General features: G+C 36.5%; 1 protein-coding gene, 1 long non-coding RNA gene and 1 pseudogene across 3 annotated transcripts in view; 1 reads left to right on the top strand and 2 right to left on the bottom strand.

Annotated features, from left to right (window-relative positions):
* Window positions 1–420: 420 nt before the first annotated feature.
* LOC130467060 (uncharacterized) lies at window positions 421–2,136 on the bottom strand. Of its 2 annotated transcripts, none has more exons than XR_008927222.1 (4): window positions 2,068–2,136; window positions 1,370–1,601; window positions 910–983; window positions 421–804 (listed from the first exon to the last, which is right to left on the bottom strand). It is a non-coding gene; the product is annotated as an uncharacterized lncRNA (long non-coding RNA). The 2 variants fall into 2 exon arrangements; XR_008927221.1 differs by having other exon boundaries at window positions 1,370–1,597.
* Window positions 2,137–3,558: 1,422 nt separating this feature from the next.
* On the top strand, window positions 3,559–5,632 carry LOC130467608 (COP1-interactive protein 1-like; annotated as a pseudogene).
* Window positions 5,633–7,765: 2,133 nt separating this feature from the next.
* The window catches only part of LOC110792786 (uncharacterized), an 88,057-nt gene continuing 74,299 nt past the window's right edge, over window positions 7,766–21,523 (bottom strand). Inside the window, exons 2-6 of the mRNA XM_021997608.2 lie at window positions 13,845–13,944; window positions 11,742–13,007; window positions 10,862–10,906; window positions 9,972–10,775; window positions 7,766–8,529 (exon numbers count right to left, since the gene is read on the bottom strand). Coding sequence (XP_021853300.1) covers window positions 8,312–8,529; window positions 9,972–10,775; window positions 10,862–10,906; window positions 11,742–13,005 — 2,331 coding nt within the window. The 5' untranslated portion in view covers window positions 13,006–13,007; window positions 13,845–13,944 and the 3' untranslated portion in view covers window positions 7,766–8,311. The remainder of the gene's footprint in view (window positions 8,530–9,971; window positions 10,776–10,861; window positions 10,907–11,741; window positions 13,008–13,844; window positions 13,945–21,523) is intronic.

Genomic DNA, 21,523 nt, shown 5'->3' with positions numbered 1-21,523 from the left:
AGGTGACCTTTTCCATACTAAACTTTCTTTTAAGGTTTTTTCTATTGTTCCTTCCAGAAAATTACAAATGCGAGTTGCACTTTTGTCTTCCATTTTAACCCGTCGATAACATGATCTCCCAACTACAGATGTCAATTTCATAAATCAAAACACATAAACATGAAATCAAATTTTAAACAAGGAAAGACCCAAAAATAAACTCATTTTAGTATCTAAAGTATTGGCAAAAAATCAAGTTAGAAATTATGCTGTAAATATTTCTTTCCACTCTAACATGGCATATACATCTATGTGTAAAAAAAATAAGCATCGTATATACATGGTTTGGGAACTGAATGAAGCGTCTGGATTGCTGAAAACTATTACTTACCATTGTGTTGCTTTAGTTGGAGCTCTCCCCTGTGCTTAAAATTGCGAAAAAGGGAACCAAGAGCAATATTTGATTAAAAAAGAGATTCGCCAAGTCACTTCTTAGCTCACAATATTGAGCAAACCAATATCAATCTTCTCAACTTTCATAACAGCTGAGCTACGTGGAAAAACTTCAGTAATACACTCCTTGAGCTGAGAGCCTATTGATTAGTCTATATGAACTTGTCATGAACTGTCACGTATACAGTTAAACAGACCCAAACAAATGGACATCAGTCTAGCTTGTAGAATACAATCTTACATATTACGGCATATTGGTATTTAAAGCTACATAATAATTGTAACAAAACTCGGCTGTGATTACAGTGCTTTACAACCTTCAAAGTATAGCCAACGATTCCCATTCCAAACTGCATATAAATATGTAATTTCCTGCAGGACAGTATAAAGATGGTTAGGTTGAGATAATTAGTCTGTTCAATGCTCAGTACATTCTTCCTTTCAACTGAATTTTTAGTTACCAAAAAGCTCACTTACATAGTGATTCTGCTTGTTAATGTCAAAGCTGTTGATGGCAAAGGGTTCTTCCAATAGTACAAATGTTTCTGCACCTATTAAGCACATGCAGCAAAAAAATCAGACTGGTTGAAGTTTCTTAGAGCTTTATATACCCGACTCTTAAATGAAATCAAAATTGACATTAAGCTTGATTACTCGGCCACATCTGATTCAAGCTCATTTTAAAGGAATTAAGTTAAACCAGTGTAAGTTTTCTTTTACAATCTTAGTTAAGATAATCAATAAGGGCAATACGGAGCATAAGAAACTTTAAAGTTTAACCTGCTAAACTTAGAATTTGGCCATTGTTTTAGGGACAGAGAACCATCTCCCAACTTCAAAGTGGAAGTTTCACTCTACATTCAAAATTTTCGGAAGAAAAACATGGTAAAGACTTTTAAGTATGAATTCTTCTCTTTTCAGGATATTAATGATGTACCTAGCTCAAGGACTGCAAATATTCCATCTACAGAGCACATCATAACATGTATCATCCACCAAGACATACTGCCAGTTTTTTATGACTGCAAATGACAGTCAGACTGCACCTCCTATACTTCACTTTCTGAAATTTGATTGGATGGTCTCTCGCCAATCCCAACTCCAAAGAGAACAATTGACTGTTGTGGCCACCTTAGCTCCCAAGAAAACACAGTAGAGGAACCTCCTGTCTTCAAACATTATTCAATAAGAAACTATAACAGGAGAATAACAAAGATTTACTTAAATTAGATTATGTAGATACATTAGTATTAAAATTAGAATCTTAAAGTGATTTTGTAAGATCCAGCATAAGAAAGAATTAGAAAAAATCTTCCTTAATCTTAAATAACGTAGTGTGTGCCAGTGTTTATTATCCATGAATTATGTGCATAATTATCTGTGGAGATCTGATCTTGTAGTTCAGTAATAAAAAAAACAATACAATTTTAAGGACTATGACTACAATAATGTCTATCCTACCATTTACAGGCCAGCCTATTTAATAAGGGTGAGGGTGACTGCGGAGAAATGGACCTTTTAGTGCTCCAGATTCTAATATCGACATATTCACCACTTATTAAGCGGGGAGATACGTACAGAAGAAATAACCTCAAGAATTTTTAAGAATGGATATGAGAATAATGAGATACTTACAAATGGTTAAAGTTGCTCTTCATTTTGTCACTACACAAGGCTCCTTTGCAACATGTTTTAGTTAAACCTAAAAACAAGAAAGTAAGCTTGCTACGTAAATATCACACTCAGATAAATGATCTCTGAAATTCAGCAATGAACAATCTAGTCTAAAGGTACCTTTTTTTTTTTTTAAAGTAAGCAGTTGTCTTAAATAATATCACTTGAACTTGCATCATCTCTGAAATGCGACAGATTGAGCATATGCTTTTTGCTCCTTTCATAGTTAATAAGCTCCTCATCGAATGTCGGGTCCACTTCCCTCAATGCAAGATGATTACCATCAAAATTCTTATAGCAACCTATATACAAAAAACAAAATAAAAAAAGATTAAGGAGTTTCATAGCTTCAATGCAGTTCAATCCAAATGACAACATGCAGATAACCCTAAAGCTAACTTTAATGTTGACAAAATCAATGATAACAAACTCTTCTTTGAGAAGTTGCAAGTTGAAAGCACGACATATTCTAGAATCAAAGGAAAATACGAACTCCTGATAAACTATCTTACCTTGCTCTTATTGCAGTATTTTTGTTTAGCCCTCATACGGGTAATCTTTCTCAGTGATGCCCATGGTTATCTATAACAAACTGGTTTGCGTAGTCCATGAGCCCACCATCACAATCTTCATTTTAGCTTCTATCGCAATCTATTAACTCCTTCTCATAAAGGTTGTCCAGAGAGCTTGTAACCGTCTTGTTTATACCTCCTTGTTGCTGCGAAAGAGCAACAAGCACCTGAAAAACAAAGAAAGGCTCATTTATGAAGGGAAAATAAGAGTTAATTCTGCACAAACATAACATAGCTCCTCAATAATAGCATCCACATCCTTAATAAAGAGCTAATACCCCGTTTGCTTTCTACTTTTCTAGCTACTTAAGTATTTTTACCTAATCCTACATTTCTAGTAAAAGGCACTTCTCCACTATTTTAACAAATCGATTCCAGATAAAGACAAATTAGCATGTCCATGTCATCCAATAAACTAAGGGATAAAAAATGCACATTCAACAGTAGCACACTCAATGCAGATTCCATGCAATCAATAATCAGAACTTAAGTACCATAACATATAGACCTATTGTTTAATAAAACAACATATAGAGGCAAAAAATAAAACAAAATGCAAGAACTGAAGCCAAAATTCTAGAAAATATTTAACTTTCAAACCTTTTGATCCTCTTCAAAGGATTCTTATCAACCTCCTCCTTATCGGAAGGGTCATGCCTCTTCTACAACACCTCATGCCCCCACCTTAACCGACCATTGGTGACATCCCCGCACCACGGAATCCCTTTGATCAGGTGCCCTTACCCGGCATCAATAAACTTAGACACAGACCCACCAGAAACTAAATAAATAAATAAAGGCAAATCAACCAAACACTCCATGTATTGGGCCTATCAGATGTATAGACGCTGAAGCAAATTCGAGGTGAGCTGCTAGTCAAATGACAAAGAAGAGTCACCACACGAGAAATTTAATTAAGTCCTTTGTTGAAAAGCATACTGATCCTGAACATGAGAAGCTGAAAGGAAAAAAAAAAAAAAAAAAGGTATGTTCCTTTAGCATGCAAATCTTTCCTACAAACTGCTGGAAGATCAACTCCCCATGTTTTCGATGGCCTATGCATAATCTGTAAATTATAGTCTGCGCATTTGGGGTGTATGTGCGGGGCTATTCCATAATGAGGGCTCTGCTTATAAATATGCTCTGCAAAGAAGAGAGGTGTAATGGTAAAATTCGGATTTTCTTGATTTGTATGTCATAGAAAAAGACATCCTACGCCCAAATGAAACAAAAAAAAGACTTCTCAGTAATTCCACTATATATCTTATTGTGATCAAAGCATCCAATATTTGGAAAGTTCTCACTGTCTCATTGGCAACCAGAAAAACCGTGTCTTCTTGTCCAGGCTTAAATAAGGCCAAGCTAGGACCGTAAGACAGATCATTAGTTGTTTCCTCTGTCAAAATAAGAAAATTATCTCAAGGTACAATCTTAATCCCTGAATTAATGAGCTTACTGTGTATTTTTAGACATGGAGGAGAAGAAGAAAAGATTACTGAAACTTGCGGAGAGCAACGAAGAAAGTGATGAAACAAAAAGGGGGCCTCTTGCTGAACATGTTGAGGATTTCCATAAACAATATGAATCACTCTTTTCTCAATATGATAATGTAACTGGAAAACTGAAGGACAAAATTAACAAGTCACAACAAAAGAAAGAGAAGTTATGTTCCTCCTCAAAATAAGGGTCTGGCTCCGATTCCGATCATTCATCCAAGGGAAAAGACACCAAAAATGGATGAAAGAGGAAAATGAAACACTGATGGACTTCAACAAGAGCTTAATACAGTAACACTTAAAGTTGCAGATCTCGAAAATGAGCCGGCAACAATATGCAATGAGAAAATCTCGATTGAATCAAAGAACAAGACGCTACTGACAAAACAACAAGATTCAGACAGAAAGGCGGAAGATTTGAATGTAGAGGTTCAAAGATTGGATTCCGAGAAATCAGAAATCCTGGAAGAAAAAGAAGAGTTGAAGTCAAAATTAGAGAACTTTGTGAAGACTGAAGCCGAACTGAATCAACAAATTGAAGAATTGATCAGAGATAGAGATAATTAAGCCGAGGAGAAAGAAGATTTTATCAAAAGACTTGAAGAAGGGAACCACATTGTAGATAATTTGAAAGGCGAAGTCAATCAGCTGCAGAGTGAGAGAAAAATCCTTGAGTTTGAATTAGAGACAGCTGCGCAAGAAATCTATCGGATAAAACTGGAGTTAGGCTCGTCGAAGTAGGAAACAGAACACTTAAAGGAGACTGTGAAAGTTGTTGAAGAGGAAAAAGTGTCTCTTTCTTTGATAATGTCACAAGTGACTGATGAGCTCAAGCAGGCCCAAGATTCCATGGAAGAGCTGAAAGCAGAGTCTATCGACTCAAATGATAAATTGGCTGAGCGGGAAAGAGAGTCTTATCCCTAAGGGAGATGCAGGATGCCCATACAACTGGAACATCCGAACAAATGAAGGCTTTAGAAGAGTAGACAAACAATTTGAAAGTCGAACTGGACTCATCAAAACAGGAAATAGAAAACTTGAAGGAATCCAATGAAACCTGCTGAAGAAGAAAACAGTTCTCTCTCTTAGAAAATCTCACAACTGACTGATGAACTCCAACAAGCACACAATACCCTGGATCAGCTGAAAGCAGAGTCTAACAACTAAAAAGAAAAATTGGTTGAACGAGAAAGGGAATTCTCATCCCAAAGGGAGATGCACGATGTACATTCAACTGGAGCTTCAGAATAAATAAAGGCACTGGAGGAAGAGACAAGCAGTTTGAAACTCGAATTAGAGACAATGAGTAGTGAGAAAAGGAGAAAGAGGAGCAGTTTGGCAATAAATCATAGGAGCAGACATGTGGGTGAGGAGGTAGAAGAGTTTATTGCTCTAAATAGTCTCGTGGAATCATACCATTTTATTCGATTAAATGTCTCTCGAATGCACTTTCCATAGTTATGCAGAGAATCAAGGCAACATTGTTTTGCTTTTCCTTGTGAAAGAATGCATTCGGTTTTCCTTGTAAAAGAATGCATGAACTAAAAATTAGGCATAATCAGGTTCCATAATCTAATTCATATTGTATTGAACAAACACGAATAATTCAAAGCGAGCAAGATGTAGACAATATGAGCAAACACGAATATCCAAGTCTTACCAAACTGTCAAAACAACCAGAGAAATCAGGTTCCATCAGTTGATCGCGCAAACGAATAAATCAACAGCAGCAACATCCACAATATGCAACGAATAAATCAGCAGCAGCAGCCACTTCTTGGTTTTTTCAAAGCTTCTCCTTGGCATTTTCAAGCAAAGGCTGCAAATAAAATATTAAAAATTACACATCGTCCTTTTAAGTATCGAGAAGATTAAAACTCTTCGAAGAGGTTGTCTAATGAGAAAAGCTCATTCAAACTGACAAGTAACTGAGAATCCGAAGGAGATAAGCAATAAGTTAATTAGGTTTGTCTTGTTATAGTGGATACAAAAATTAGAAAAAATCCGACCTGTGCAGATCGACATGCAAGCAGATGAAGAGTCAAGCCTAATGCCCTCAGTTCTCGCACACGATGTTGAGTAGGCTTCGTTTTCTGCATAATAATACAAGAGTCACAACTCACCCAACAGACACAAAAGAATATGCTCTGAGAAAAAGAGACATTAGCAAAAGTGGTATGTGATAGAAGATATTGTCAATCAAGGATATTAACCGCCACAAATCCGAACTCTCTGCTCCTTCCAGTCAATTTATCATATATAACCTTCATTAACCCAACAACTATCTCTTATCAGTTTTACCCAAATGATAAATCTTTCAAGTATTACCCAAAATCACATTTAAACATCAAATATTACAAAGTATAAGCATAATCTTGACAAAAATACATAAACTCTTCAATAACTGTTAACATTAAACCAACATTAACAATTTACCCATTAAAATTAAACAAAAATTTCAAAACCAACTCATCCACAAATTCAACAACGACGAAAGGGCAACAATCACTCCAACAAGAATTACAATACCCAATTGAAAATAAAAAAACTGTAAATTAAATAAACAAACAAAATCATCATACAAACACAAAAAGCCAGAAAACTTCATCATCAACTTAAATAACCTAGAAAAATTATCATTCAAATTCACTATAAAATTCAAAAAAAAAACATTATAACATGAAATCTACGATTAAGCATGAATTAACATTGATAAAGATGAAAAAATTTAAGAGAAACTTACATTGTAAATCAGAGGATTGTTCTGAGTTTTATTAGGGGTTAAGGGAAAGTGGCAGAGTAGGGAAGCAGGAGTTTGGAGGGAAGAGAAGTTAATGGGCTTGAGCGTTGATAAACCCTAAATTGGACTGAATGGCAAACAAATTCAATAAATAACATATCTTTGGGAACTCACAAATTCAATAAAGAACTGTCAGTAAGAACAATTAGATTAAACCCTAACAACGTTATCTTATCGTAAACTCACCTCAACCATTTCAACGGTACCAGCAGCACCGAACAACCCATCGCGCTCAGCACTGTCAACGTTAAATGGAAGATTACGCACCAAAATCTTAAGGTCAGGGAAGAAGTGAGGTTGTTGTCCGGAATCAATTTGCAAATTCAACTAAAATCAACCCTAATTAATTCAACAATTACAAGCGAAAAACATAACCCTAATTTTAATAAAAACACAGAAGAGAGAATCATACCAGGGAAAAAGAAGACAAAGTGAGAGTGAGGAGCTTCAGAACTCGGAAGTTTCTGATCCCATCTTCCATGGCTGAGAGTGCACAGAGAAAATATTGAGGAGAGAGGAAAGAGCTGATAAGCAAGAATGCAGGATAGTAGAAGACGAAAGGGGAAAGAGTCAGAGCTCATCCAAGAAAACGGAAGGGTAAGATGCAAGAACGTGGCATAATCTGGCAGAGGGGCAAACCAGTAGTAAAGAGTGAGAAGCGGGGGCAATATCGTCACAACACTATTGCTGCAATAGTCACTTGAACTTTGCATGTTTTAAAGTGTTAGGATTCGAATTCTTTTCAACGTAAGATTCTAAAATTATTTTGATTTCGTAAATCGTTAAAAATATTCAAAATGAAAATTTCATTACCATTACCACCCTTCATTACCACCTAGCAAATGAGCCATTAAGGTATGGAGCAATCTTAAAAAGACGCCCAAAGAGGAGTATGGTGCAAACAAAAAGGAACGGAGGGAATACAATGTACAACCAAGCTTATAAGCAAATGCTTTTTCCTTGGAAAGAAAAATTAATACGCAGTTGAGCAGAACCTTAATCCGTTCAATTGTTAGCTTCAGCCATCAGGTGTTCATTCAAAAGCAGAGTCACATGATAACATGTGCTCACATATATGTACACTGCAATGTCAATTATATTGTTTTCATTTTCTCGGGAACCATACACATAGATCTTCTTCTAATCTGCTCAATTAGTGACCCAAAAAGAGACTGCATAATCCATATTTCAGTTATCAGCTATGTACGCTCCCAAGAGTTCTAGATGCTTTCATTATCGACTGACTAATTCATCAAAATACATCCTCAAAATAGAATTGTATCTATTTTGGACTACGGGAAAGGTTGAGGGTTGATTAGTAGTGACTTAGAAGATGTTCATTCCTCACCCATGGCGCAAGGAATGCAAGGTGGATCTTCTGACTGATCATCTGGGGTAATAATCACCAGACAGTGGACATGGAAGGTGTGACCACAAGGTAGAACAGCTACAGCTGGTGGAATAGGCGGTTGTACAACGGGGCCTTCAGGTGCAAATGATAAGTCTCTCTTGCACAACATACATTTGAATCCAACTGTTGGAGGTATGTCAAAACCTGCAAGTGAAAACCCATTGTTAATAACTTCTCATATTATGCACTAAAAGGTGAATTTTAAGACAACAGGACACATGGCATTCACGGTTACACTGAGAGATGTAGACAAAAGATTAATAGGAAAGTAGCCCAATCCAAACGTACAGCAAGTGTGTTTAAAAAGTTGCAGATTGCAATAAGGTAATATACTAATATGCATAAATCAGCAAATTGAAGCTCGTACAGGGACCGGCATGATCAGGACAACAACGGAAGCTCAAACAGTGGGATAATGCTAGACTAAGCACAGTTGAAACAATCATGAATGGGAAACCCTGAATAGTTATCAAATGGATGCAACAATAACCATGGGGAATGCTGGAACGCTACAAAAAGCTAAACATAAAGAGACTGGCATTTTTTGTATTGATTTAGTATGTAAATTTTAGTGGAGCCAAAGCAAGAGTACAGAAATCGATTATAGAATATGAGATCATTTCGTGGAAGCAAGCAGGAGAGCAAGGTCAAGACTGAAGACTGAAGACTGAAGAGAATGATGCCTTCTTAACCGCTGTGAAGGGAATCTTAGTCTGGATGTACCATTAACCAGTTCCAATGCGCAGCCTACAAAAAGATCTCTAGGATGAATGTTCCATTAACCAGATTTCAGAAAGCCTGTGAATTCAATTTAAAATACATAACATAATTTGATAACAATGCCTTTGTCTATGCAATGATTTTAGGGCTAAAATGTGTTCCCTGTGTACCTTTTCAGTAGCCCTCACTTGGCTTTTCAGGTAGAAGCTAGTTGAATTTGACTATTAGCCCTTACTAAGTGTGTCCTATTTCTAAAAGCCACCCTATAGCAGTGAGACGAGGACAACACGAGTGTTGCCTTATGCCGCTCGTGTCATTCCTCTCCTGACATGATCACGTGACTTTAAAAAAGAAAGGTAGCAGAAAATTTTGTTTGAACTCTCACATATATACTTCTAATAATCTAATATTCTATCAATACATCATTCCTCTACAACCATCTTGTTTCTATGAATTCTCTTTCCTAATGAGAAAAGTAACATGCAGAAAGTACTATCTTTCAATAATAGCTTCCTTACCATAAACTTTGGTAAGATGTAATTTCGATCAAAATTTTTGGTTCGAATTTCGCCAGTTGAAGAGGTTCACAAAACAGCAAATGTAAAGTTTTTTGGCTCTGGATAGTAAAACTCCAAACTAGTAGTCTGAATAATGTTAAATAAAAGTGTGTTTTCAATGCACTGAAATTTGGGCAACAACTATCACTCTTATGGGAGCTATTAATGTATACTTCTCTTCTAAACAAGTACCTCATATTATCCATTGTTTGAGGAAGCAACATGAAAAGCAGAAGCTTTCCCTAAAAGGAATCTAAGGAAAATAAATACTTAGTGAATGAGGGACACAACAGGACCATAAATAAATACCTTGAAACTTTATATGATGCATTGAACTAGGAACTTGTGATGCTCTGAAACCTGGAGCTGCCTTTACTAAAGCAGCCAAGGCAGGCAAAGACTTTCTCCATTCACTAAGGGATGGACGGGTCATATTTGAGCTGTTGTGGAGCAAAAGAGCCTTCCGAAGAGCAGTTGCAGAAGCCGGGTTATGTGTTGAAGATAAAGCTGCTGCTGCGGCAACTCTCTTTGAATAAGTAGCAGGGACTGGAATTCTTGCTGAGCCAGAGCGGTTCACTATTGTCCTTCCCGAAGCAGTTGGCGGTGAGGCAAAAGTAGGATTTTCAGCTGTAACCACATGATCGGTGGATGTCTTTGCTAGGGAACCTGGAGAACCAGCGATCCCTCCAGAAGCACTACGAACAGCCGAAATATGAGTTGGCGAAACAAAAGCAGCTGCAGAAGCTGTAGGATGCTGTGAGATCCAGGCTGCATGAGAGGTATTAATAGCCTTGGTTACAGGAGAGAAAGATGTACTCCCCGAACAACCACCAGCAGAAAAATCCTTCACCGCAGCACTAGGGATAATAGAGAAGTTTGTAGAGGCAGTACTGGCTGGCATTGAATGGCCAGATGAAATCTTCCCCAGAGCATTCTGCAGTAAACCTGGTGAAAACTGCGGAACTGAAATTTGGGGCATAACTTTTCTGCGCTGATCATGTATTGAAGCCCGGGGAGGAAAATCTAAGTTTCGTTTCAGAGATTCTCTACTGGAAGATGTAGAAGTAGAAGCCTGAGGAAGTTCATTTTTCACTGTGGTGCCAGCTGTTTGACCTGATAGTTCAGATATCACACGTTTTAGAGCATTGTAGGTCCTCTTACACAGGACACGTAACAAAATGAAAAGAAGACGTATAAACCTGTGTAACGCCAACCAGGACCAATGTGCAAAGGATAATTTTGACCTGCAGTTGAACATCAAAAATAATAAAAAGACAAATCATGGTGTAATTGTATACAAGGGGATATCTCTTTGAAACATAGAATTCTGCAGTTCAATTACCAGTTAATTTTTCCAGCTCTCAGTGCCTCTGCTCATGAAATGTTTCCTCAAAGCACGCATATAAAGCATAAAAGAACACCAAAATTCCAACTTCCATTTGAGCAGAAAAATATATACTATATAGTAAACTAAGATGGATACATAATCTAAGTGATACTTCTGGTGTAACAAAAAATCCACAATCAGCTTAGGTGATCTCTCATTTTCACACATTTAATTAATGTTTGGGCATCATCACTTCTGACAAGGAATCTTATAAAGACTAACTAAAAAAAAGAAGCTTTTAAGGTTTTTTTTTTAATATAATAAACAGATAAACTTCACTGTAACTATTATGGAAATCAGAGCTGACTCAAGCAGTAGCTGCCCCACTTCCAATATCTGATTCGTCATCAAACCAGTTTGTAGAGTAGGAAGATATTACTGACTTAGTATTGAGGGTTGAGTACATGCTTTGGCAGAAGTAATCCATGGTATAAGTCAGTACCCTGCCTTCTTCTTCCAAAACATTTAGAAAAAGTGGCAAAATACGTGTGGTAAAGAAGCTTTATGACCAAGGTATTTTGCAAGTCACAGATAAGACTGTATAACATACTTAAACAGCACTCATAATTACCAAGAAATTATAAGAATCCTCTGCTTTAAACAGTTTTGTCTGAATATATCTACATTTTTTGACACAAGGAAATAAGACACATAGTCAACATCAATGATTAAAGATGCATAACACCGCTCACCTGACTTGTTGCTATCAGAGTCTCCTATCCCAAGAGGTAACATGAAGTCGGTACTTAAATGAGAATTCTGCAGTGGATCAGCAGAAATTTGGTGATTGCTTCTCAGAACAGAAGAACTGAATGGGACTCCTTGCATCCTTCTTTTTACGAACCTGGGCAATCCTTGATTTAAACTGGAGCTATTGGAAAGCATGTGTGGATTAGCCCCATAGCAATCAGTAGGATCATCTGAATATATTCTTGAGTCAGTTTCAAATCCAGACTCTGAAGTTCTGCAGCTTGGGGTGGGTATATAATGGTGCGTGTTCACCTTCCCTCCATGTAGGTTGGAGATTGGACTCGTACCATCCCCAGAAGTCATGACTTGCAAACAATCATCACCAGTAAAGGTTAGGCTGCCCTCAAAATCCCATGGCGCCACTAGACCACCTACATTATTCTGAATCCCTGCCAAGCTATCCCACACATTGTTGTTAAAAGAATTATTAGTTAATCGGCCTTGGGGAGAAAGGGAGGTTTCAATCACATGGCTGGATTGCCCAACATGAGCATTAAGTTTCACGTTACTAGCGACATTACTTTGATTTCCAAGAGATAGAAATCTTCCATCAAGACTGTCCAATCTGTTAGGTTGAGAAGAATTAACTCTAACCTGGCTATCATACAATCTTGGAACCATATTTTGCTCTACTTTAGCTGCATTATCACCTACGTTCGTCAGATTTCTGAAATTCCCTGTTGGCTTTCTGCCATTATTTTGTGATTTTGCATCCAGTACACTAGTGTGGAAGTTTCCAACCCCGCCATTATTAGCAGTAATAGAATTTCTGTCAAATCCGCCAACAGCATTCTTGAAACGAGGTAACCTTCTCATGCCATGATAAGAGGTCATCATGTTATTAGGAGTTTGAGATCCAGAACTCGCTGTATCCATCCCTGCACTAGGGAAACTAAAGCCCTGATCTAGAAAGGGAATATCATCTATAACAAATACATCCTGATCAATAGGAATATCCGTCGGACATTCATCCACATTGGTCGCTATATTCAAATCATTCACAGCCGCACTAGGGAAATGGTGTTGGTATTCATACATATTACTTGGAGGCACAGGAGAAAATGGGAGCGGCAAAAAGGGGAAAGGAATAGAGCCACCAGTGCCACTATTATCAGCAGGCAAAGCTTCTAGGGAATTATCTTTCTGCAACTGTGGTAAACAAATAAAGCCCTCATAATCATCTTCCCTCTGATCATGACTTGCCATACCTTTGGATCAAGCAATAAGATAGCCCTATTAGATAAAGAGAAAAAATTGCTAAACACTAGATTAACAAGCACATCATTTTAGTTTTACTTTTATCAATCAAATATTTTTCTTTTTGAAGCATACCACACATAAGCAACAAAAATCGGAAAAATCGACATCCTATTGAATTATCCACAACTTTCAAATTACAAGAGCTTGCTGATACTATTCCAATTATTACACTTACAAGTTTCACTCAGTACACGCTTCAATGTACTAAAGAAACAATACACTCCACAAACTTTGTGGTACGACACTTACATTGAACTGAAGTATTAGAATTCAAAAAAAATCACAAACTCAGTTCCTAAAGCACAGTTCTAAAATTTCACTTTTGTACTCAAATTTTGAAACAAAGTTAATTTCCCACCCTCATCCAACATAGGAAACCCAGTCGATCAACTTTTGCTCAAAGAAAACTGTTGCTCAAAGAAAACTGTTGCTGAAACCAGAGAATTAACCATAACTCAAAGGCCAAAATCTCTAGCCCAAACCCTATAATTCATACAACATAGGAACAATGGAAAATTCAACCAGTTATTTTCTACAATTCGACAAAAATATGACCTAATTATCGTTTCGGACGATTAAAATCATCAAATTGATGATAATAATTCCTAACCTACAAGCCCTACCTCAAAAAAAAAAATGAAATATCTTGAACAGCATACAAAATTCACCCCACAAACAAAATTCGATCATCGGAAGAACAAAAACTAAAAACTTAAGGCAACACGTGAAATTAAAATCTAAAAGAAAAAGGTATCCGATCATAGAAATGGGGAATAAGAAATTACCAGAGATTAAGAGATTTCGGTTGAAATTCAAAAAGGATGAAGATGAAGAACTCACGGTGAGAGCATCAGTGTAGCGAAGTTGGAGCGGAGCGGAGCGGAGCGGAGAGGAGAGAGAAAGTGTGGAGGAGGGGGAGGGGTTTGTATTTGGCGCTTACGGGTTACGGCTCAAGTGTTATAAAGGGTTCGGTGTGGGACCGATTTTGCATACTCCTTCAACAAAGAGACAAAGAGAGAGATGAGTGCACCTTTGAAGTGAAGCGCTATGTAGTGTTGTGTTCCAAGCATCCAACGCATTCTCTTTTGATGAGGTTGTCTACATCGCTGGTAACCAGCGAAATAAGCACCCCATACCCACTTTAAAAAATAAAAAAAATTGGAAATATGGCCCACCTTCAAATAAATGTGTAAAAGTGTTGTGAACTTGTTATATACTGTCATTTCTAATATAAATATTGTCATTGTTGTATTAAAATACTGTCACAATCACCCAAAAAAAGGAAATTTTGTATACAACTGTAATGAAATATAAAAAGTAAAGATACCATTTAAATGAATAGATAAAAGTGATGCATATTAAATGAATGGGTAAAAGTATGTATACAAGTGTTATATAAGTTTTGTCATCGTTTGCAAAAATACTGTCATTGTTGTATTAAAATACTGTCATTGTTGTACTAATTACTGTCATTTTTGCTCATATGTAGTACTTTGTTTGACTTTTCAACTCATGAGATGAAATTACCATTTTACCCCGGGTATGGAGTAATTGTGCCGCTGGTTACCAGCGATGTATCCTCCCTCCTCTTTTGATCCCCTATTGTCACCTTGGTGGCGTCGTAAGAACGTTCATTTTGTTTTCGGATATGTGTAACGGTTACCAATAGGTGAATTCAAATATTATTTTTTTTGTTTATTTTAATACCTTTTGGTCATTGGTGATTTTAAAATAAGTAACGTCATTGAGTACATCTAACTTTAAACGTTTTTTGGAACAAAATAGATTTTATATGATATCATGGTATGGTACAAACGTATTATGCATTTATGAGGGATTCTCTCTATCCCGGATTTTCAGCGCCATCAATGATGATGCCATGGTGTAATAAATGAATCTGGATTTAAATTTGAATCCTTAAAAACTCAATTGATCTTGTCGTAACACCTTACTGGATTACTGTTTTTAATAAATATTTTCTTGAATAAACAATCACTAAAATAATCAATCATTGAGTGCTCCTAACTCTATACGACTTTGGCAATTTTTCTCATTTGGAGAATTTAAAATGGGTTAAACAAATATCATTGAGTACACATCCTGCTCTGATTGACAAACAACATAAGTTATATTAGAGAAACTTCAATGGTTGTAGTTAGGGACTTGCTTGCAATTTTTAGAAGTCTTAAGCTACTAGCTTGACCATTGTAGTGGAAATGACAACTTAGCTTGGTCAAGCTAATTTGCTTGACAAACAGTAATTAATGGTTGATTGACAAGTGGCCAAGTGAAACAAAATTAAATAACTAGCTAGTAGCTAATCATTGGAGTACAAAATAACTAGCAATAAGAATAGTTTGTAATCTTATGTGGCATGGCAAGCTAATTTAGAAATTAGATTGTCATTGGAGATGTTATAATGGAAGCATGGAATACACTATGCATTTATGGGGGTCTCTATCATAGAGTCTCAGTGTCATGCATAATGGTTTATTGATGTAGTAAATGAATTCGAATTGCTGATTTTTTTTTATATATCTCATTGGATATAATTAAATCTATAATTAATTGGAAGCACATATATTTATTAGACTAATGCATATTTGGCCGAAGAATATAATTTCCACACATTTAATAATTTAGTAAATTGATGTATAACCTAACAACTCAATTTCATAAGATTGGTTGGATGACTTTAATTTTATATAACTAGTTTTTTCTCGGACGATGCCCCATTATCAATAAATTATATAATCTCATGTATGAATTTCATGGTCGATTTATTTTTGATAATATTTCATTTATAAATCACAGTATTATGCCACAACTTACTGGTTAAGATGTTAATGTTTAAACTCAAGGTTACAGGTTCAAGTCTTATTAAAATCATGTTGATAATTTTGTAATTGTTAGCGCATGAAACGAAATACACATTGAATGAAGTGGGTGTAACTATAAACACCAAATTTGTGTCTCCCTTAAAGTTCGATGACCGCAATTGATCTCAAAGCGTAAGCAACCGGTTACAAAGGACGTAACTCAATTCAAATCCGAACTTTCGTTCAAAACTCAAGTACAAATTCCAAGTCAAAACAATTCCAATTTTAAACACATTCCAATTCCAAAATTTCAATTCCTACTCCTAATTCTAAGCTCCAAAAATACAATCTCCGAGTTCAAGTTATTTAAACTTCCAATTCAAAGTTACGAAATGTTAATCCTCCAGTCCAAATCCTGATTCTAAACTCCAATTCAAGTTCAAACATGTTTTCAAGCCTCATTTACAATATCCAATGCCAAATATCAACTTCGAGCCATGGTTCTAGTCAAAATCACGTATCAACTTGTAAAAACGAGTGTCAGTCCCGAAACCGAGCAACCCAAGCCTCGGTTTCAAAACTTAAGTGAAAAGTAATCTCGAGCACCCAAAAAAAAAATTCCTAAAAATTTCTCCTTCAAGTCGCAAATGTTGTCTCATGCCTTGCCAACTAAGAAAAGACACAAAGTACAAACAAACATGAATAACGACCAAGCCCGAAACTGTTAGGTTATGACAAATATAAAACATATATTTCATGCGAAAAACCATAAAGCCATGAATCCAAATTAATTACCACATAACCAATTAGCATAATTTAGGATACATACATATGTAGTGTGCCTTCCCTAGCTGCTCCCGAACCGAACAAGAACAAGTTTAGGACTTCAAGTGTCGTCCCTCCGTAGATAGTCCACAGCACATTTGGATCCGCCTTAGATTCAATTAACTAGAATTTAGCCTAAGGTTTTATGTTATTCGTTACTTAATTATTTGGCAAATTATTAAGCTTAGTTTTAACCTTAAAACTATATGAATACTTGAGAATATGATGTGTATGAATTGTGATTTCCATCACCTATTTATAGGGTAGGATTATCGGAACTAGAAACCTACTAGGATTCAATTTATCTAATTCAATTAGAATTAGACTTAAATTAAATCTATTGATTTTAGTGTTTAGCTTAACAACTAACTCTACTAGTTTTAGGAAAATAATCTAATCGACCAAATCCTAAACGCCTAAGGATTCGAAACACGCACGAACACAACGACACGCACGAACAGCCCACGAGGAGCTGATGTGCGCGCGCGGAGCTTGGCCCATCAAGTAGCGACGCGGCCCACCGCAAGGGCGCTGCTGCTGCTGGCCTTGCCTTGCTTGCTGGGCCTGGCCTTGCTGCGTGCTCGGCTGGGCCTGCTTGCTTGGCGGGCTGATGCTGCTCGCTTGCTGTGCTTGCGCGGGCTTCGCTAGGCGCGGGCCTGGCTTCGTGTTGGGCCTTGCGTCTAGCAAGCTTGTCCGATGTTTATTTCGTACGTCGCGCTTCCGATTTATTTTCCGATTCCGGAATTCATTTCCGATTCGAACAATATTTAATATTTCCGATTCCGGAATGATTCGGGTAGCTCATTAGGATTCAACAAGCAGCAGCTGAGTGGAAAAATGAGCCAGTGCTAGGGGTTGAGAAGTGACCGAGCTAGAACCCAAGGAACCATGTCAAGGGGGGGTATTAATTTCCGTTTCGAACAAATATTTAATATTTCCGATTCCGATAATATTTCCGATTCCGACAATATTTCCGTTTCCGGCAATATTTCCGATTCCGGCAATATTTCCATTTCCGATAATATTTTCCGATACGTACCATGTTGTCGTTTCCGGCAACATCTCCGACTTGGATAATATTTATATTTCCGATACGATCCATATTTTCGTTTCCGGCAATATCATCGTTTCCGGAGTATTCATAATTTGCCATTTGACGATTTTAGCTCCCACTGGAACCGAGATCCGTCGATTCCGAATATCCATAAGTGGAGTATTTAATTCACTTAAATACTTGATCCGTTCACGTACTATTTGTGTGACCCTACGGGTTCAGTCAAGAGTAAGCTGTGGATTAATATTATTAATTCCACTTGAACTGAAGCGGCCTCTAGCTAGGCATACAGTTCATTTGATCTCACTGAATTATTAACTTGTATAATTAATTAATACTGAAACGCATTTATTAGACTTAGCATTGAATGCATACTTGGACCAAGGGCATTATTTCCTTCAGAAACCACCTTGATTTGTGTTGGGATTTATGCAGGACCGACAGGCACATCCCTTCCCTAGGTGCATCTCACTTGCACCAAGCGCATCAACCTTACCCCCTGACCTTTGAAACCTATGACTACCCAACTTTTTCAGAAGCAAACAGAGCAAAAAATGAATTCAAACACATCAACGAAACTCTGTCTATTCAAATTCTAAGCACAAAAATAACTCTAAGTAAATCTTCAAAAACACTTCAAATCAATCGTCAAAACTCTTCAAAATTCAATGTAATGTCCTAAAAAATTTGGGAGTCCAAGCTTAGAGATAATCAACACCTAATTCTAAGTAAACTTCTAATGACTCTAATCTACACTTCTACCTTTCTTTGTCAATTTTTAAATTTATTTATTAATTAGTTTTTTCAATTCCAAGTATATTCATAATGAGTTCATAACTCACACAAGCCAGGGAAATGCAAATCTAAGAGTAATCTTTGGTGGAATATCACACTTGAACTCCAAATGACCTTCCCCAATCTTTTTTTACAATTTGAATGCTTTGATTTTCAAAAACTATTTTCAAAACTCATGATTAGTTTAAGAGATTTCACTCTTGAAACCCTCTTTTACAAACATCATCATCCAATTTCAATTTCAAATACAAGTTTTCTAAAATGTTCAAGGATGTTTGAAGATGTGCAAACCCATCTTCAAAACTAGAACTCATGAACTTCAAGTTTCAGTTCAATTTCAAAGTCCAATATTCAATGATGTTTTTAAGAGAGTGTAAAAACCTAATTTGTCTCCCCTTAGAGCCGATGACGATAACACCGGCCTAACTTTAGTTGGAACAACTCGGAACGGAAGCACCAATTGCATAATAAAGTGAGCTTATTCAAATCCCATTTCCAACTTCCAAAAGTTCCAAAATTCAATTCGATCTTCCAAAAATCCAATTCCCGAGTTCGTTCCAATATATCTCGGACATCGGTTCAAAATTCAATTCCGAGTACAATTTCAAAATCCAAGTATAATCTCGTGAAGCAGATGCTACGATCCATCTCCGAGGCACGTTTCCCCCAATCATATACGGCAAAGCTGTAGGGGCTACTGATTCTTACCTTTTTCGGACTTGGAGTTTTTCGGGAAAATCAGTTTTGAAATGTAAGTTTTAATGGTTTAACAAAATTCGTTTGAAAATTGCTAAACTCATTAAACTTGGACCAATTCATCAAGAAGCATGATAGGCAAGAGCCGACTTGATGTTTTACAATCCAACCCAGAAGGGGACGAGAATCATGTTAAATTACGTTAATCGGTTTTTGAACATTAGAAAACCAAAATTCAATAAAAGTGGTGCCGTTACAACTTTGAATATTGAATTTTGAAAGGAGTTGCCACCAAACGTTTAAGGGTCGGTTTGGAGACCATGACTCTTTGGATAAGGCAAGGAGTCGAAAATCAAATAGAGATCCGGATTCGTGAACAAGGCACTTATTTCATTAAATTGATTTAGGCATGAAAATATTCAATACAGGGATTTAGTATAGAAAATCCTAGCATGATACTACTTTGGCGGGTTGAGCATACATTTTAGAACATCGAATTCTAGAATTTAGTGATCGCTTCATTTTAGTCAACTAAATGGGAACCTAAGCCGATTTGTCCAAAAATTATCTTGTTAACCGTGATCTATTTTTGTAGGTTTTTGTATATAGCATTTGAGGTGACGAAAGCAATAAACCAGTAAGGCAAATCATCACAAGATAATGTAAAGGTGCGTAAATGAAAATATAAACTACCTAGAAGGACTAAGTAAAATAGAATGAATGAAGTGTAAAGTGCGATATATAGGTGATTAAATAAGCAAATTAAAGCATAAATAATCGATATTGCATGAAAAATTGAAAGTTGCATGTTTGGAGATTAGGAATTCAAAGGGAAAGATGCCTAAAAATTGTATATCGAGTGATGAAAGTTTTAACACTTTATATGTATAATGCTCCCGTGCATTGCACGGGTCAAAATGCCCATACTCATTCAAACATCAAACTCCATACAAATCATTGTTTTCTCAAACTATTTTCTTTTGTAAAGAATATTCGCTACTCCATACATGTTACTTCCTACATTTAATTCTCATTTTCTCTTAAACTAGAGTTGTCAAAATGTTTACTGAGGTCGGATCACTTAGGGTCTCGGGTCATGATAAGGTCTGGTCGTATCGGGTCACTTTGTTACCCGGGTTCATGTCGGGTTGGTTTCGGTCGGGTCATATCGATTTGCATTTCAGATACAGGTCTAGTTAGCGTTGAGTCATGTTCAAGTCGGGTTCAACTTCCGGTTCGACTCTTATCTACTCGGGTTTAAGTCGATTTTCTGGCAGATAATTTCGGATTCGGGTCAATTTGGATCAGATAATTATCGGTCGATCAAAATTTAAGTCAGGTTCCCCCCCGTGCACAGGTCAAGATCTGGTCCAATTACTATCGGGTCAGGTCAAGGTTTTAACCTATGATTATTTTTTCTTATATTTTACAAATTAATGTTTTATTTATTTCAATTTGAGTTTTATTCAAATTCGGTCATCGTATGTGCTTGTTAGGTCAATACATATATAAAGTTAATATGAATTTCGAGTCAAAAATTGATTTGATCATCTCAAAATATTCAAGCGTAAAATATTTACTCAAGAGGTCGGGTGACTAAGATGTTATGTCGGATAATAATCGGTTTAAGGTTATTGTCAGGTGGTGCATCGAATCGGGTTCGGGTTATTGTTCGTCGGGTCAGTTCGTGTATCGGTCATCTTTCGGGCGGGTGTTGTAACACCCTAATAATTCCTTGCTTTTTATAAAATATTTTCCAACTTAAAACACAGGAATTACCAAGATATTACCGCCACCGTGATAACGGCTAAGGCTATTTACCAGAATTACGCAGCGGAATTAACTAACTTTCAAACATAATAAAGAAATAGTTAATGGTCATTAAAACAAGTTGGAACCGTTGAGGCCCAAACTAAAACAAACCGTTTGAAATCCATTAACTGAAAATAGTAGTATTAGTCATGACTATAAATAGAAGTAAATAGAGTTTATAAAATACGGAAGCATAAAACTCTCAACTCGAATCCCATGATAACTTCTCCCGCAAGTTATCTCTACAAACCTGCTTTATTAAAAATCTACTCCCCAACAACGCAAATGCAATTGATGGATCATCATAGGGTCATTAAAGCAAAGGCCATGACCAGAAGACATGAAGCACGAAGTCAGCAAAAGCTGAGTACGAACAAGCTAGAATAACATTCTATCCTAACATGCTTCACTCGACAATTAAATAATCCACATGAAAAAGCCATGTAATAAACAAACAAACATG

Source organism: Spinacia oleracea, chromosome 2 (assembly GCF_020520425.1).
Source record: "Spinacia oleracea cultivar Varoflay chromosome 2, BTI_SOV_V1, whole genome shotgun sequence".
NCBI classification, from domain to species: domain Eukaryota; kingdom Viridiplantae; phylum Streptophyta; class Magnoliopsida; order Caryophyllales; family Amaranthaceae; genus Spinacia; species Spinacia oleracea.
The sequence above is the reverse complement of the archived record's forward strand: the minus strand, read 5'-3'. Positions and strand labels throughout refer to the sequence as shown.